The 18,046-nt window shown below is 39.5% G+C and overlaps 1 protein-coding gene across 2 annotated transcripts in view; it reads left to right on the forward strand.

Moving 5' to 3' along the window:
* The window catches only part of INTS13 (integrator complex subunit 13), a 629,493-nt gene that overhangs the window by 242,184 nt on the left and 369,263 nt on the right, over positions 1 to 18,046 (forward strand). For both annotated transcript variants that reach the window (XM_044087655.1, XM_044087656.1), the window contains exons 6-7: positions 5,873 to 5,963; positions 12,587 to 12,715. In XM_044087655.1, the coding sequence (XP_043943590.1) occupies positions 5,873 to 5,963; positions 12,587 to 12,715 (220 nt within the window). The remainder of the gene's footprint in view (positions 1 to 5,872; positions 5,964 to 12,586; positions 12,716 to 18,046) is intronic.

Below are 18,046 nucleotides of genomic sequence, written 5' to 3' on the forward strand. Positions count from 1 at the left end.
TCCTTATGCATAGCAACTAAGAGTCACTAAAACATTGCAGTAACTCAATTCAAAAAACCTTCCTCCTGTGCACCTCTATGCAAAAGAGTCAAATCAAAACCTGCACCATTGCTAGCACTAGATATAAAAAAAGATGATGCACAACAGAAATAAAGCATGGAAATATGGCATTTAGAAAAAAATCAGCAGTCAGTTAGCAATAGTATAAGTACTTGTAAAGCCTAATTAAAATACAATTCTAAAGTCTAAGAAAAAAAACAAAAAAAATATTACAGCAGTCTCCAGGAAAAGCAGAGTAAAGTTCCAAAACAGTTTTGCTCAACAAATCAATAAATGGATTCATACTGGTTAAACACATTGCATGCCTGTTCTTTCACAGACAAAACAAACTATAACATGGAATTCAGTTTCTTTATGAGCAGGGCAATGGAAGCATTTGCATTTTCTGAAAAAAAAATAAGGTTGATTAAGAGAATATATGAGGGATTGGAGGTGAAAATTAAAGTGGGTGGGGTCCTCTTTGATAATTTCTGCTTGAACAGAGGAACCAGGCAGGGGTGTCATCTTTCCCCTTTTATTTGCATTATGTTTACAACCATTGGCAAAGAAAATAAGGGTCTCAGAAATTCAAGGATATAATTGGTATATGGTAACCAAGAAAAGCTGGCTTTATTTGCAAATGAAATTATTTTCTACCTGACAAAATCAGAAAAAGACATTACAGTGTTGTGGAACATTTTGAGACAGTTTCATATCTTTTCAGGATACAAAATTAATAAAGCTAAAACAAAGACAATAGTCATAAATTATGTACCCACACATGAACTGGTTCAGGAATACCCATATTTATGGAGATGCGATAAAATGAAATATTTAGGAGTGTTAATTAAAAGTTATTCGAATGTGGCAGTTAAGGATATGTGGGAAGACACTAAACAAAAGATAATACAAAAACTGAGAAAATGGAAGCTTTGTTATATGGATATGGATAGTAAGATTCAAACAGTTAAAATGATTTTAGTCCCTTTATTCTTATACACAGGTCAGACATATTTTATCAACTGGCAGCAGTTAATAAAGAGTTGAAGGACTTTACGGGAGGGGAATATGGCAAGACTGAAGTGGAATAAACTGATTCTTCCAGTAGAACAGGGCGTATTGGGATTACTCAGTTTGAAGGGGTATTTCAGAGCTACACAGATAAGACTCCTATACATAGCACAAGCAGCAAGTTATATTTCATAGGTTGGTACTAGGCTATCAGCCCTAGAGCCTATACAAGCCTAGCCATAACAATTCCCTGGCTATTTCTTCCCACACTATTTACTTCCCTGGACCCCTGTCTAGCAGGGCGACTGACGTGATCCCCGGGCTGAATTTCCTTTCTCCCATCCAATCGTCAAGGTTCCTTTTGAAGAGGGCCAAAGAGGTGCTCTGCTTGACATGTATGCGAAAGGGATGATGATGGAACATGGGGTAAGCTCAAGAAACAAGGAGAGACTGTGATTTTTGTTTCAGGCCTTTAAGGAGAACAACAGAAATCATGCAGAATATTATATCCATAAAGTAGCAGAAAGTATTCTAAGAACTAAACCAACACGGGAATGGAGAAAGGAGATTCTGTTTTTAGGGATGACTGCAATTAGGGATACAAACAATAGTCAAGAGGGGCTGAAATTTATTGGAGAAAACTGGCAAAGGAACCAAAGTATTGGGAGCAAATAACTAGAGAGAGAAAGATGATAGAATGGGAAGATGCCATGAATTTATTTGGACTGCAGGCAAAATATTACCTTCCCTATCAGGGATTAATATCAGAGTATAGGCAAAAGAAATAAATGGGGGGTCCTAAATGAAAGACCAGCACTGACAGAGTTTTAATAGAATCTAGAACAGAAGCTGCCATTAAAAAAAAGAATAATTAATAGGGCATATAAAATATAGCATGACAACTATAGAAATCAGTCAGCAGAGGTTAAAAGAATTGGGAAGAGAGAGTGGATAAGCAATTCACAAAGAAACAATCAGAGAATATATGTATTTCCCCTAAATATGCAACAAAATCTAGAAGATGTAGGATTTTTGCTTGGAAGTGTTTGCATATATACTTGTATACCCCAAGTAGACTCCAGCGAATTTTTCCTCAGGCAGACATTAAGTGTTGGAGGGGTGAAGGGGAGGAAAGAGGTAATTGGGAACATATTTTCTGGGAGTGTGATGAGTTGGTGGACTTTAAGGATTCCCTGTGGGATGCACTGTCGGAGATGCTGGTTGAGAAGATTGGTCTGACAAGGGAGATGATTTTTCTGATCTATGACACAGAATCAGAATTGCCTAGACATGGTAAGGCCTTGCTGTGTCTAATAATGGTGGCTTCCAAAAAAGCAATTACTAGAAAATGGAAATCAAAATATAAACCAACTATACTGGAAGTAGTGAATATAGTAACAGATAAAAGAACTGGAACTGAGATCTTTAGAAAAGGGTAGAAGCAAACTAGATAAGAAAAAAATGGGAATTCTGGGAATAATACAAGAGAGGAATGAAGTCTAAAAGGTGTCAGGACTTAAATTAGCTGTGTAATGTTTGAGTGAAAAAGGGTGGGTTGATTGCAAGTGATATATACTATTTACAACTGGAAGTGTGTCAGCATGATTTGTGATCTAAAGTGCTTGCAATTAGGATTGTGTCATTGTGGTTTGTTTTCATTTATATAAATGTATAATTGCATATGTAGTAAGTGATAGTTTAATAAAGCTATTTCTTGTTTAAAAAAGGCAGGAATTGAATAACTTATGTAATATTACTTAGGTTATATGATATATAGCAGTATACGTGAAGTATAATGTCTGTTATATTAATGTAGTCTGATTACTTTGATTACTTTTATATGAATGTAAATGTCTGTCACAAGTGATAATTAAAAAAAAAAAAAAAAACATAGCATTCAGTTTCAGTTCATTCTTCACGATGATGCTAACTCCCTTCATACACTCAGTACAGCAGTACGCGATGCAGTGTCACTACTGCATTTTCACTTATTGCAACTCCTACCAGCATGATAAGACAATATTCAAAAACTTAATCCTCTCTCTCTCTCTTGCAGTAGACAAGCTTCCAGTAGAATATCTCAGAATAGTTGCAGATGTCATTGTATACCTAGTATCTAAACTTATAAGTCACTGTCAAGAAGCTATTGTCCCAAAACTATAGAAACAATAATGTGTTGTTCCCTTATATAAAGTGGCAAATTTCTTGAGCTGTCAAACTGCAGACTTACAGCTGTCTTGTTCTTTCTGTTGATAATACTTAAAACGTGTTCACCTACAGTTGATCAACTACCTAACAGAGAACAAATTACATTCCACAACACAGCATGGATTTAGACCAGTTTGCAACACAGAAACAATTTCACTAACTTACATATAATTTGTGTTTCTTGCCAGATTCTTTGAGCTACTCTCATCTCTGTATATTCCTTGTTATAATTCTAAAATTCTGATTTTGCTTCTTGCTGTAATGTTATAATGTAATCTCCATATCTTCTCCAAGTAGATCCTGATTTTGCACCTCTAAATGTGAATGACTCAGAGTATCTGTTGTTGGTTAACCTCCTGGTTATAACCACAACAGCGTTTTTTTTTACATCTATGGTGGTGCTAAGTGCATTGACTTCTTGCTTTGTTCTGTAATGTCTTATGATTATCCTACTCAAACTTCTTTCCCTTTATTTATTATACAGGTGAAACTTCTCAAAGCCATACACGGTTGCAGAAATTTCTTTTACAGTCTGCTTCCTATGTCTTTTCGGTCTGTCAGTGACTACTCTTCAGCCATAGGCAGCTCTTTTTTCATTGTACAAAGCAGCTGCATTTGTATCTTTTTTTTTTAATCTGTATGCACTTTTTTGGTTGTAGAGTTACTACTCTCGTCTTGCACACTTTTGTAAAATTATTTCTTTTGCCACAGCTTTTACACACTTGACCAAGTAAGAGAACTCTTTAATCATGCTTATAACCACATTTCATGTGCAGCTTATCAGAGGCATGCTTGTCATGCATTTTATAGCTCTAATTGCTTTCAGAACTCATTTTTCATTCTAGTTTTTCTAAGTGCAATACTTTTTCCTTGCGTGTAACTTTGAACACTTTTACATTTTCTATTAGTTCTTTATTTGAAACATAGTAATTTCACCCACTTTACTCATGGATGTTGATTTATTTAACATTTGTCTCTTTGTAATAGCAATCTGCTTCTTGTTTGACCATTTTGAGTATCATACAGAATTATTTCTCATCTTTGGTTTGGTTCTTTTAATTCATTAACATAAGCATCAGTACTTTCTATGTGGTCTTTTGCCCTCAGGAAGAACAAGTGACAGATATATGGCAGATTGTTTTTATTTGCTCATAGTGACCCAACACTTCTATCTCTGTTTCCTTCTTGAAGATCAGATGTATTGTATAGATTGTGCTTCTTCCCCTGTGACATGCAGAAAAAATGGCACTGTATCTTCTAAGATCTTTCATCAGGTGTTTTGATAGTCAAAAACATGTTTATCTTCTCTATCCACAATTCCAGTCCTCAAACTGAACAAACTTCAAAGAGCTTTTTTGGAATCTGCAGCTGCCCATTATCTAGAACAAATTAAACAAAATACTGTAATTTCACGTCTAACAGTACTTTACTTCTGACACCATGTAATATTTAGTTTAGAAATTAGTGACATCATGGAAATGGACACAAGGTGTTGTGCTATCAGTTCTTCAGCTTTAGGGTTCCGACTGCATAATAGCTTATAGGAAACCAAATCATATGTGAAAGTCTCTACTTTTCAAAGAGAAAACCTTATCAGTAACCAGGCAAGAGTTAAATGCCATTAGGTCATCAGCCCAAGCTGACTTAAGTTATTTCTTTGCATAGTCCTGTTCCCTTTCCCTGTTAGGTGGCAGGTGTGCTACAGTTCCCAATGTGATGCTCACGGTGCAGATGCAAGCTTCTACATACCTGTATAGCATGTTAGTGTGCAAACTCATTTTAGCTGTCTTGTCCCAGTCCACTCCCAGCCATTTTTTCTGAGTGAGTGAAATTCTTGGCCTTCATCCAGGTAATGGTCCTGAAGCAGGACCTTGCCATTTTCTTCCCACAGAAATGTTTTACCTGTCATTGGCTGCTCGCTCTCCTCTTTCCGCAACAAAGCTGCTTTATCCTCCCAGTCACAGATTGAATCCATTTTGCCTGGGCTGTAGTCCAAACTTCATTCATTTTCACTGCAGAGACCACAGTATTTTCAAAGGTAAATTGCTAGTTTGTTTATGCAAGACTGACTCGTGTTGTTACCTAGGAATAGTTGCAAAATTGTAACTTAAGGTAAAGATGTGCATTCACTAATAGCTTTGCATATACACAAAAATATATTTTGGGTGGGGCTATCTGCTTATTTTCAACCTAAAACACTACAGGTATCCAAATGACTGAGTCTGTTCTGTATTCATATGACATTTCATCTGCTTCTAGAATACTGATTTAATGCAGACATGTAAATTATGCTTCGTTCAGAACACAGTTAAGCCAAGCATGTGCTGCAATACATGCTTGGTGTAAGTGTAATGTCCTTAATGAATTTTCATTATGCTTTTGATAATTCTAAGTTATTTTTGTCTATTTAATGGCTACAGTGAGGAAAAATGACATTTTATGATCTTTTTGTGGACTGTCAAACTCCAGTGATCATTGAAAATTAATTTACTTTAGCAAGAGTACATCAGAAGCCTAGGGAAGAGCAACTTTGTTATCTAAGCATTGTCATGTTTTGCTAAGTAGCTATAACTTTTATTAGCTGGTTAAGTAATTCATGTTTTCCTGTTGTCAGTTTAATGCAGATCCAGAAATGTGAACTTGTATTGATTCACACGTTTCCAGTTGGAGAGGACAGTCTGGTTACAGGTCATCCAAAAAAAGAGGTACACTGCTTATTGTTGTTTGCTGACTTTCATTCATTCAAACCTACAAAGCTCACGTTATTAGTATATGTTTCTATCTCTCTCTGTTTTTTTTACTTGCACTTATAGGTCTTTAGCAGTTAGGTGTGATGGTAATATGTGATCGTTTTCAGACATGACAGGCAGCAGTACAGGACATGAGTCATAAGTTGTTAATCCCTGTCAAGTTAGTCAAAGCCAGTGTGTCTTTGCCGACCAGGAGTGGGCAAACATATTGACAGTGACAAAACTCAACACAGAATTTTTTTTATAACCTCAGAGTTATTTTAATTAGGGGTATAGGGAGCTTGCCCCTACATAAAATAGTAGTCCATAAGTTGCTTGTTCAGGCCTTGACTGAAGAGTTTTCATTTAAGTGGGAAGAGGTGAAGTCAACCATATTTAGACAAGAGAGTGTGTTGGTAGTCTTAAGATATGCGCAATCATTATTCCTGTGCAGAAAGAATGCTAATCTGAAGCACACATTAATATAAAAAAAAAAAAAAAAAACAGATCAGGTTCAGGGCATCCCTGTCCAGTCTCCCTATTCTGTGGAGTGCATGTTCTTCTGTGTTTATTAATTAATGCTGTTTTCAGTTTCTGTCTGACTATTTTTTAATCTTGCATGATATGGAGTGTGGGAAGGGAAGATGTCTTGAAAATTAAGACAAGGAGAAGACACCTTTACTCACTTTCACGTTGCTTAGGGGAATTTTCAAGAATGACAGGAAGCTCGTTATGCAGTGGAGCGCATAATGTGTTGCCTTTTTAACCTTTGGTTTTAAGGTGAAAAAAACGTCTACCATAATGAAGTTAGTAGAGAAGCACGGTTAGAGTATGGTTTCTTCTGCTGTTATAAAAAATGTGTTTCCGTCTGCTATGCAGCTTGCAGTGGTCATGCTTCACAGGCAGGCTGCAAAGTGAATCTACCTCTTTAGCATCAGATACCCTTCTGTATGGGTCTTGAATTGCAGTTCATCATCTCTTCTCATCCAGTTCAGTATTTATTTTAAAATTTCTGTGCTGAAGGGTCCTACTTCTTATGGCTGCCACATGCATGTCATAATGTGTGACACTAGGTTTTAGTTCTTAGCTGTGAGGCCTCGGTATTTCTTTTCTGCTGCTCACACACTTTGAATTTTGATCTTGATTTACTTTGTGGAGAAATTACGGAGCTTGATGTCTGAAGCCCTAAAGCCTGCAAAATGTTTGTGGCTGCAAAATAATGAGAAGTGACTTGTACTACTGCCTGGGAGAAGAACAATGTGAATCACTCCATAAATGGTAGTAATTCAGAAACCCAGCCTCCCATAGATACTAGAAGGAAGAACTAATGGCTTGTTTTGATGCCCATAGAATGTAAGTCATTAAATGTGTCCTGTGCAGGAATCATCAAGAGGATCTCAATCCAGTCTCTGGTCAGATTAAGGAAATGCAAATCAGGCCTAGTCTATACCCTTTTGGAGATGGTCTTTGCAAAACTGGACCTTCAGTCCCCACCTGTTATGAATTTGTCTCTCCTTCTGAAGGCTGGAGTGTACACAACCATTGCTCTCTTCAGTGTATGATGAAGGGTCTAGAGAAGGTGCATCTCAGGTTGTTGCCAAAGCTTTCGCTGGTTGGCCTGGACAGCCCTGTGACTGGCTTGATCCTGTGGAGAGGCCCACTAAGCCACATGACTTCATCTTGATTGCACTAAGAACTGAGGACTCCTTTTTAAAGAACAGTCTCCATCACAAATCTAGCAGAGTTTTGAAAGGAGGTGACCAGATCTTTTAGAGGTGTTCCTCACGTCTGCACTAGATCCCGGAACACCACTGCCCCGAGCTTTCACTCATGCTGGTTTCACCAGGATCTGTTTAATTTGTCTGCCAAAATGTTCTGCTGTGATGCTGTATATGATGCCTGAAGAGTCCGTGAATACTGAGAAGTCTGCTTCAAGGCTATCACTGCCAACAGGCACAGAGGGTAAGACCTTGTATTCCCCCTTGTTTGTCAAGGTGTCACAGCACTGTGATGTTATTCATAACCATTAGAAGAGGACCCAGAGTGCAAAGGTGGTGAAGGACTTTCAAGACATGAATCACTGCCAACATCTCCTTGACATCAATGTGCTTCCCTGCGTCCATGGGCCCCCAAGTGTCTTGCACTTACATCCTGATTGACACAGCTCCCCAGCAAAGTTGTTCAAATCTGTTTAGATAGATTGTACTGGCACTGGAGGGTAGAAGAGCAGTTCTAGATTGATACTCAGCTGATCTCTCCATCACTGTAACTCTTGTCCGATGAAGGGCAGCACTGGCAACTGGGATTCCACGGAATGGGCATGCTGGGTACAACAGCTGTGGACATACCACTGAATTGTTCTCATATGAAGATGGGCTAGTGGTATTATGAGAATCATAGATGTCATCAATCCAAGAAATTTTAGGAATTCTCTCGCCGAGGCGCCATTTCTCTTTGAGAATTCCAGGGACACCATCTGTTGCAACAGCATCTTGTCTTCAGGCAGAAAGGCCATTCTCTTGTTGGAGTCAATCAAGCACCCTGGAAAGAGGATTCTTTGTGATGGTGTCAGACATGACTTTCAGAAGTTCAGCTTGAATGCTAGATGGGAGAGTAAGATTAAGAACTTCTGTAGCAATTCCAAACACCTGGATGCAGACTCTCCACAGATCAGCAAGTCATCCAAGTATAGTAATATATGAATCCCCAGAGTCCAACAGTGGGCCACTACTGGAGCAAGGCACTGAGTGAACAATCACGGTGCTGTGGATAGTCCAAGTAGCAATACAGAAAACTGACTGAGGTTTGTTATGTCTGGTTCGCATTATCTCCTAAAACGATAAGCAATGGTGATATGATAGTCATCTTTCAAGTCCAGTATCACTATGAAGCAGTTGTGCAGCAACAGAGGAAGCACTGTTTGCAGGGTGAACGTTTTGAACTTGGGGAACAATACAAACATATTCAGAAAAGAAAGGTCCAACACTGGCCTCCACAACTGCAATTTTTTGAGAAGCAAGAAAATTCTGGAGTGGAAAACTCGCATTCTTTCTGAAGGTGGGACCAGGTCTATAACCCCTGAGTCCAGCATTTGTTGGAGAATAGGGAGGAATAACAAAGTCTGGTACAGCGAATGTGGGGGGACACCCTGAATGGAGGCATGTGGTCTTTCCCCTGCCTACAATGTTTAGCACTCATTTGTCAGAAATCACTGATGGCCAGGCTGCCTTGTTGAGAGCTTACTTGAAAGATGAGGCACCCAAAGTGGAGCTTAATAAAGGTGGTTGCCATGCTTTAGCATAATCATAAGTTGGAAGGGGAGGTATTCTTTTTAGGAAAGGAACCCTTCTTGTTTGACTTGATAGAGATATGTCCTGAAAATCCCAGGAATTCCTACAAACATATTTCTTCTGTCCTACTAGTCCCTTTAATTTTTCATCCAGGAATTTTGCACAGGCACTAGTAATGGAACCCCTGTTGTCAACGATAGGTTGCATGGGTGGATTGTAAAGGTTTTTGTGGATTTTGGGGACTCCAATGATAGTAGGTATTAAAGGGGAAACCATGTTAGGAAAGTTGTATTCATCCTGGATTCTTTGTTTAATTGAGAGACGTTTTATGCGGCTAATATTTACAGGACTTAGTGGACCCCCGCTCAAAGAGTGAGCCTTGCTGCTTCCTCCCAGGATGGGCAAGCTAGTGTTGGCAGCTAACTCTCATCCTCCCTACGTGGTCCATCCATTGCATGTGCTGTTAAGTGAGCACAGCTGGTCTGATGTACAGTCTGGGTTTTATTCCTCTGTATCATGGGGAAGGATGTTTCTTCGGTCTTTTATTACAGTTGACTTGTGAATGACTTGATTTTTTGTTTAATAGGCAAATTTGGCTACCTTTTTAACCTTTTGCCCAGTCTGCTGAAAGTGCTAACGAAGTAAAGAATCTAAGATATCTTTGATGTTTGTATCTCTTTTTTTGCTTCAGCAGTACCTAGTCTTTTGCTTTTAACCTGACAGTGGAAGAAGTGCTACCCATGAAAGTTGTATGATCCATGTCAGTGTCACCCTGTAATTATTTTCTCAGTCTTCTGATATGGTTCAACATAGAGGCCTCGTTTTGCATCAGGGTATCTCTTGATACTTCTGCTACTGTTTCTGTGGAAAAAAAAAAAACATCCCTGGCATCTCGTAGCATGCTTACACAGGACTGCTGCTCATAATCTATATGTAACGACTATGACTTAGGTTTAAGCTATTCCAACTGTTAAACCCACCTATTTGGCCATCTGTTTATCATCTGGGCATAAAAATTCCCGTTACTTAGCATTTACTTGCTGCATAATTTTTTAAAGGAGTTCTTTCTTTATTTCTTGAAAAAGACCCCCCCCCACATTCTTGAGATCTTGCCTTTATGCATGAATAGCTGATCGATTTTCCTTTACTCAACTTGTAAAGTGGGCCTTGTGTTTGCTTCCTCTGAAGCTGTATTACTTCTGACCATTTCCTGTATTAGAAGGATTTTTGCTTTGAGGTATTCATGTTTTTGGAGCCTTTATTTATTTATTTATTTATTCATTCATTCATTCATTCATTGACATTTGATTACTGGGAAAGTCCAACTGGCTAGAAGCCCATTTTCAGCAAAGGCCCGGGGGGAAAAAGCTCCAAATTATTACAAAACATTTTAAGAACAATAATTGTACAATCTTCAAAAGTAAAACAAAAAAAATCTGCAGTTTAAATAATTATAACAAATTAGACATAATATAAAAACATTGGTTAATGCCTGGTATGTCACAAAAGTGCAGTCTGTTTTTCTGTGTAAATTCCCCAAATGATCCATGAATATAAACCCATTCATTGTCTGGTATCATTTTGTGAATTAGGTAACCAAGATGGAAACATGTCTGCATGTTTGTTATTTCTTGTGAATAAAGAAGTACAGAAAAAGTGGTCAAGTATTCCTGGTGGGAAAGAACTGCTTTGCCATCTGCCATAAATAGACTGTAGGCAGAACCTGTTACCGGTGTAATGTATATGGCAGTCTGAAATGATATCCAGAGGCTGAGAGCTTGTCTTTTAGGGAAGGGTCCTTCATGGCATTTTTTCCAGGGCTTCCTCCTCCTTGTCATATCAGTGTCTTCTCTCTCTGAGTCCATCCACACTTTTTTGATTTACTGCTTGGATGTTGTTTCTTTATTACATGCTGCTGAAAACATAGTGCATTTATGTTGTGTAAGGTCTTCAAGAGAGATCTTTCTATTTACTTATGTATGTATGTATTTATTTATTTATTTCATTTTGTTAATAGTGTTTGCTCCACTGATCTAAAGGCTTCTTTGCAGGGAAGACCTGGGAAGAAAAGCTCCACAGTATAAACATAAAGCTATTTATTAGAGAAGAAAGTTAGCTTAAGCAGCAAGTCCTTGGGATGTTAAAAACACAATGAAAGAAAGTGCACACAGACACAGCAAAAATTGCAAACACCCAGACTGCATTTAGAGGTGAGGATCAAACTTCGGATCCTGGTGATGAGAGGCAGCAGTAACACTAATTACCCACCTATGCCACAGTTCTGCAGCAAGTTATAGTTTCTCAACTCTACGTTGTCATTTTTCGTACTGGCTGTGGTGTCTCATCCATACAATTGTCATTTTTCCTATTTATTTCTTGACATTTTTGCCTTTGATTTGATTGTGTGGAGTACAGTCCGAGTACTTTAGAGGATAATGAGCTGGAGATTGTGTGTGTGTGTGTGTGTGTGTGTGTGTGTGTGTGTGTGTGTGTGTGTGTGTGTGTGTGTGTGTGTGTGTGTGTGTGTGTCCACCCACATGTGTAAGTGCACGTTCATGTGTTGAAAGAACTGCTTTCTTGCTAAGTATGATATGGGCACATGAAATTAAAAGCAGGGAAAATAAGATATGTCCATGTTGGAGGTGAAGGGATGGTGATCCCCACCTGGTTTGCACTATTACTGTGATAACAGGGACTCTGAGAGTGGAGGTCTGTCTTGATGCGGGGAACTTGTGCTGTATAGACATGGGCATTGTGGTGAATCTGGTAATGGTAGCTCTAGTTGGCACGTGTGAGAGAGTACTCATGTGTGGACAGAGGCCCCCACAGGTGGCTCTTGAAATGACCCAAGTGTTTACATCACCACCAGGGTGGCTTAAGTCATAAAATAAAAAAAAAAAATCTCATTTTCCAGGATGCTGGCTAGAGCACAAAGCACCCTAATGGCTGCCTAGATGACACCCCCTAGACAGTGTGATGGCTGATTGAAGGGAGTCTTGATAATCTGTAGGCATTGAGACAAAAGCAGTACAAAGGAGTATCACACAAGTTCTGTTGTGCATCACCTTCAGTAACCTTGGTATTGTAAAGAAACATTTGAAAGGAAGATAGCTAACAATCTGTCAAGTTTATTAAGCCATACCTGCTACAGCCAACTTTGTGTAGGCACCTACATTATGGTGGACAGTCACACAACTGCAGCTTGCAGATATTGTAAATATGAAGATTGTGTATCTTGCAAAAGTAGATATTAGTACTCCTAAATGAATTCCAAAAGCAGTAACATTTTTCACTTACTGCCCCATTTAGCTGTCACCTGTTTTAACAAGTGAAGTACACAGTGTGAGAGCAGGAAGGCACCTTGCAACAAAGCTGAATCTTCTGGTTCAACAACACTTTGATTTGGCTTCTACAACTATAACCAACATTCCTATGAAGGTAAGGTTTTACCTCATTTTATAAATACATAGCTTAATTACACCATTTTTTTTTAATTTTTCTGAATCTTTAGCCACATTTTGAAGTACTTTGTTTTATTTTTTTTTTTTTTCTCTTCATCTCATATTTTTGTTTTGCTAGCCCACATTCAGTGTCTGTGACCAGGTTAGTAAATTTTGAAAAGAAAGAAAAAAAAATAATAAAGGATCACAGAACAAAAAACTGTATTGCACTTTCTGTCTCTTGACTATGCAATACATGCTTACATGTTTAAGTTGTGTTTTTTCATGTCATCTATTTGCTTTCATCTTCATTTTTTTGTCTGTGATTCTTTGTCATGCTTTTTGTGCTCTGTAGATGATAGCTGGTTTCTAGTGCCATAGTATATGTTTGTGTGTTGTGCCCTAACATGCTTATTGTTTCCTTTTTATGTTGTTTTTTAGTAAAAAGCTCACCCGCAAAGTTCAATAAATCTGTAATGAAAATATATTTTTTAACTGGAAGGAGTCTCGCAGTGTATATGACTGAAACTCGACAAATTAGATTTACTGATAAGTGTATTTCTGAGACATGTATAAAAGTATCTGAAGCCTGCGTTTTCTATGTGTTACTAATGTGTTGTGAAAATAAGGCAGTAATGTCTGTAGTTTCTACCGAAGTTCATCTGATGGGTTTTAGTTTATAACAAAATATGTACTTGCTTCTGGATATGCTGAGCAATTGGGTGCTGCTAGTTGCATACATTCTGCCAAAGGCAGGCTTTATTTTTAATTAGTCACATCACTTCATGCCTCTAAGCCATTTCATATGTTGTGCTAGCAGGCAAACTGTCTTGTTGATACATCTTGCATACAGGTGAACAGGATTTGCTGCTTTGAAAAACATGCAGTGAATATTTTATGTTACAAAGCATTTTGAAATCTAGTAGACAACTATACAATGTCACTTGGAGTCTGAAAATGTGAGTGTTCAACTAGTTTCTTTAACCAGTCATCTTTTAAAACTAATCCAGCTTTCATTTCAAGTTTGTTAGGACCTGTAGACAATTTGTTTTTGTAATACAGGAGAAGAGGTTGATTAATAACAGCACTGTAGGTATAATGGGCTTCTACACCCCCCACCCACTGTATTTTTATCAGAGCCCTATCCCTGTCACCCAGTTATCTATTTTGTTCCTGTCATGTTTACATACAGGGTAGTGTGACAAGAGTTGACTGATGATGGGCTATCAGTGGTGGAGAGGTCCTTAAGAGCTTTCCTTAAGGTGGCTGTAAGAGTTCTGCAGAAGCAGGGTTTACAATGCTGGGCCCAGTGGTACCTGACACAGTGTCAGATACTTTTTCTCTATGGTCAGCTCCTCCAGAACCCAAACTACTAATCAAGCTACAGTCAAATGTAGGAAGTTAGTGTTTTAACTGTATTGATTTAGTGTTTTAATTTCTTTTAACTGTATAATTAGTATTATAGCGGAGCTTTTCTCCTCGGGCCTCTGCTGAAAATGGACATGTATCCAGCCAGACTAGCCCGGTTAACAAATGTAAAAATAAATAAATAAAAAAAAGTGGAGTAGTGTGGTAATCAGGCCTCACTCTGACTGCACAATGGATTTTATGTATTGTTTAGATGTCCTCTGTTTTCATGTTGCAGTATTCCAAACCCTTAGGTTATCCTTTGTGTACTACCTGAACGTTCGGCCTGTATACAAAAACTTCTAGTCACTGCAAGGTACATGGGACATCTGACATTGGCTAAGGGTGCGTGGGCCATAAAAGTGATGTCTGCATGTACCATTCCTCAGAACTTCTCTGACACCAGTCGAACGTCAGCTGTTACTCTCATCCCGACTGTTGGCTCTTCACATTTAAAGATAAGTACCCCGTTGGGGCCATTTTTTTGTTTCTTATGGGTCACTACATGTCTGTTTAGGTTCATATCTTCCAGGAAAGGAGAGTGCAGGTGCGGTCGTCAGAACCCCCATAAGGATGTCAACAAGCTCTGCCTTTTCAGTTTAGGGCCTTCTCATGACCGTAAAACCTTGCGTGATCAGGCCTTCACCCCTAAGACACTCCATAGCTGTCTGCACCCCCTCAACATTTATTTGTAAAACCAGTGTCTCAAATGCTTAGTGCTAGCTATGGAAGGGCAGTGTATGAAGACATCCCTCAACCTGAAGCTGAGCATTCCTCTGATTCTTCTTCAGGAGCCTGTGTGTCTCAGTAGCCATCTCCCCTTGGTTATGCTTCCCCAGAGGAGGATTCTGCTGAGACAGACTCCCCAGGTGAGGATCTCTCACCTTTAGGGAGACCATCTCTAAAATGAGAGAGTTCTTTAAGTGGGATTCCACTGAGATGTCAGATGTCCAAAAAAGATGTTATGAAGTCATGCAAATGGACACTCCTGCTTCTTCATCTATTCCACCTGTCTTGCCAGCCTTTTTGGATGCTTTCCCTGCAGCCTTTGTGAACCCTGATTCACAACCCTCTGCCCCTCAAAGTCCTGATAGGTTCTATAAGTTCCCTGAGGGGCCACATTTCCTTTCAAATGCCCTGTTGCAGACGCTGGCATTGTCTCAGTCTCTGTTGATAAGCCTTCCAAACTGCTTCCTTCCATGTCTGCCCTTCCTACAGACAACGGCAGTAAGGCCATGGAGCGTATTGGCCAAAAATTATATATTTCTGCTACCCTGGCATTCAGGGCAGTTAGTTACCAAACACATATGTCAAAGTATGTCCTAGCCCTGTTGGCCCAGGCCACCAAGCTTTTGTCAGACCTCCCTGACTCTCCTTTTGAGTACAAATTTCTAGCCTCCTTTCCCTGTCTTTTCAGGTCACAAGGCATTCAGTCAGATGCAGTTATGATGCTGCTGAAACTTCTGCCAGATCTGCTGTATCTGCTTTAGTCCTGGAAGATATTCTTGGTTATGATTACAGCCTTTGCCTAACGACATTAGAGCAAAATTTCTGGATGCACCTCTGGATAACTCTGCCCTTTTTGGGACAAAAGTGGCTTAGTTATTCAAAACCCTCCAGGAAAAAGAGGAAGGAGCTACTGGACTTAAAGCACTTGTTTGTATCTCGTACCCCCAAATTTCACAATAACTACCCCTCCAAAACCCAATTTATGAGAAACATTTTTCCCCACCACCTCTAGCCACTTTAGACATAAAGGATGCCTATCTGCACATCCCCATGAGGACCAACTACAGGAGATATTTACATTTCTCTGTGGGTTCCTCACACTTTCTGGTCTCTGCATTGCCCTTTGGACTCTCTACAGCACCAACGGTATTTACAAAGTGCTTGGCTTCAGTAATTGCCTACTGCAGGACTCAAGGGATTCAAATCTTCCCATACCTGGATGACCTCCTGATTCAGGCAGAATGTTCCAGGTCCCTACAATGCCAGCTACAAACAGTCGTATCAGTCCTGCAAGCACTGGGATTCAAAAATCAGTCACCCCAAGTCCAGTCTAAGTCCCTCACATGACCAAATGTTCCTCGGGTGCAGAATAAGGATTGATGCCATGAGGGCATTCCTTTCACCTCAAAAGATGGAAAACTTAAAGCAGTATACCTGTTCTCCATCCTCCAAGCCACTACCTTGATGGCCAGTCAGTAATGCAGACTTTTTGGTCATATGGCATCCACTATTCCAGTGTTGCCATTGGCAAGGCTCCATATGAGAAAATTGCAGTGGTACCTGAGGTCTATCTGGACACAACACTCACACCCCCTGGAGTACAACATCCCTTTCCTTCCTTGTTTCAGGAAAGAGATCCTCTGGTGGTTGAACCAAGTGACATTCAGCCCAGGGGTGCTCTTATAAGTCCTCCGCCCGCAGTTCTGGAGATGTACACAGATGCCTCAGATCTGGGTTGGGGAGCAGCCATGGGCACCCTGAGAGTACAGGGTACTTGGTCAGACTCCTTCAGATGGGAGCATATCAATATCAGGGAAATAAGAGCAATTTCATTTGCTGTGAAGTCCTTCCAACATATACCCTAAAGCAGGGTCCCCTAAAATTGTTCACAGACACCACTGCAGTTCTATGGTATGTGAACAAGCAGGGGGGAACAAAATCTTGCTTGCTGTGCAGACTTGCAGTCCAAGTCTGGGAGCTGGGACCCAGAAGGGAGTCACTCTCCAGACAGTGTATATCCCTTTAACTCAAAGGTCCATATCACAATCCCATGAATGGATGCTTCACAGGGATGTGTTCTTGGACATAGTTCATAAGTGGGTTATACTACAGATTGATCTGTTTGCCTCTCCTCTGACAAACAGCTTCCATTATTTTGCACCAGGCTTACCCAGTCCCCCGGCAAGGGCAATGGATGCCTTCTCAATCTCATGGAAGGGGATGTTTCTATATGCATTCCCCACCTTCTTCAAGAAGTCCTAGTGAAAATCCAGAAGGACAAACCAAAAATCTTGTTGGTGACTCCCTTTTGGCCAAGACAGCACTGGTTCCCTTTCATTCTGCATTTAGCCAGGGGCAGTCACCACAAGTTACCTCACAGAGTGGACCTTCTCACACAGGACAGGGGATCCCTAATCCATCCCTGTTAGAGTCTCTGAACCTTAACGTGTGGGTGATAGAATTCTGATCCATTACAGACACCTTTACACACGTGGTGGATGTGTTTGCAATCCTGCAGGAGACCAGGAAACGTAATACCAGCAGATCTTATTTGTCTAAGTGGAAACAATTCTCCATGTGGTGTCTACAAAGACAGTTGGACCCATTTCAAAGTGATGTTCCCTTGGTACTGTCATATGTGTGAACTCTTGCAGACAGGATTGACATATTCCTCTGTTAAGGCCCACCTTGCTGCTTTTTCAGCTTGTCTGCCTCTAGATCCCTCTTTAACATTTTGGCCACCTACAAAGTTATTCCTAAAGGGAGTATTGCATCTCATCAAAAAATTAAATATATACGACTTATAGCAAAATTGATTTGATATCGGAAGACAATTTTATGCAAAGAATAATAGATAAGACTTTGTATAAGTTTCTTTTGGTTTTGAGACCAGTTATTCCTTCTATGTTTGGTATACCTAAGATTCACAAAGTATTCAAGAGCCACCTTTAACACCAGTTATGGCCACTACCAGTTCAAAAAGTCACTCTCTGTTCCTCAACAGGAGGCTTAAACCCTTTCTTAACTTGTATGAACATATATTGGTTGACTTGTGGGATTTCTTAACTAAAGTTGCTAATGAGTTTTTTCAGCCACAGTGCTTCTTGGTCACCATTGATATTTAATATCTATTTTTTCTGTCATTCTTTACACATGTGGGTTACAATGGTGTGAACATGTATTAGTGGAATGT

Source organism: Protopterus annectens, chromosome 11.part0 (assembly GCF_019279795.1).
Source record: "Protopterus annectens isolate FY-2018-M chromosome 11.part0, PAN1.0, whole genome shotgun sequence".
Taxonomy (NCBI): Eukaryota; Metazoa; Chordata; order Ceratodontiformes; family Protopteridae; genus Protopterus; species Protopterus annectens.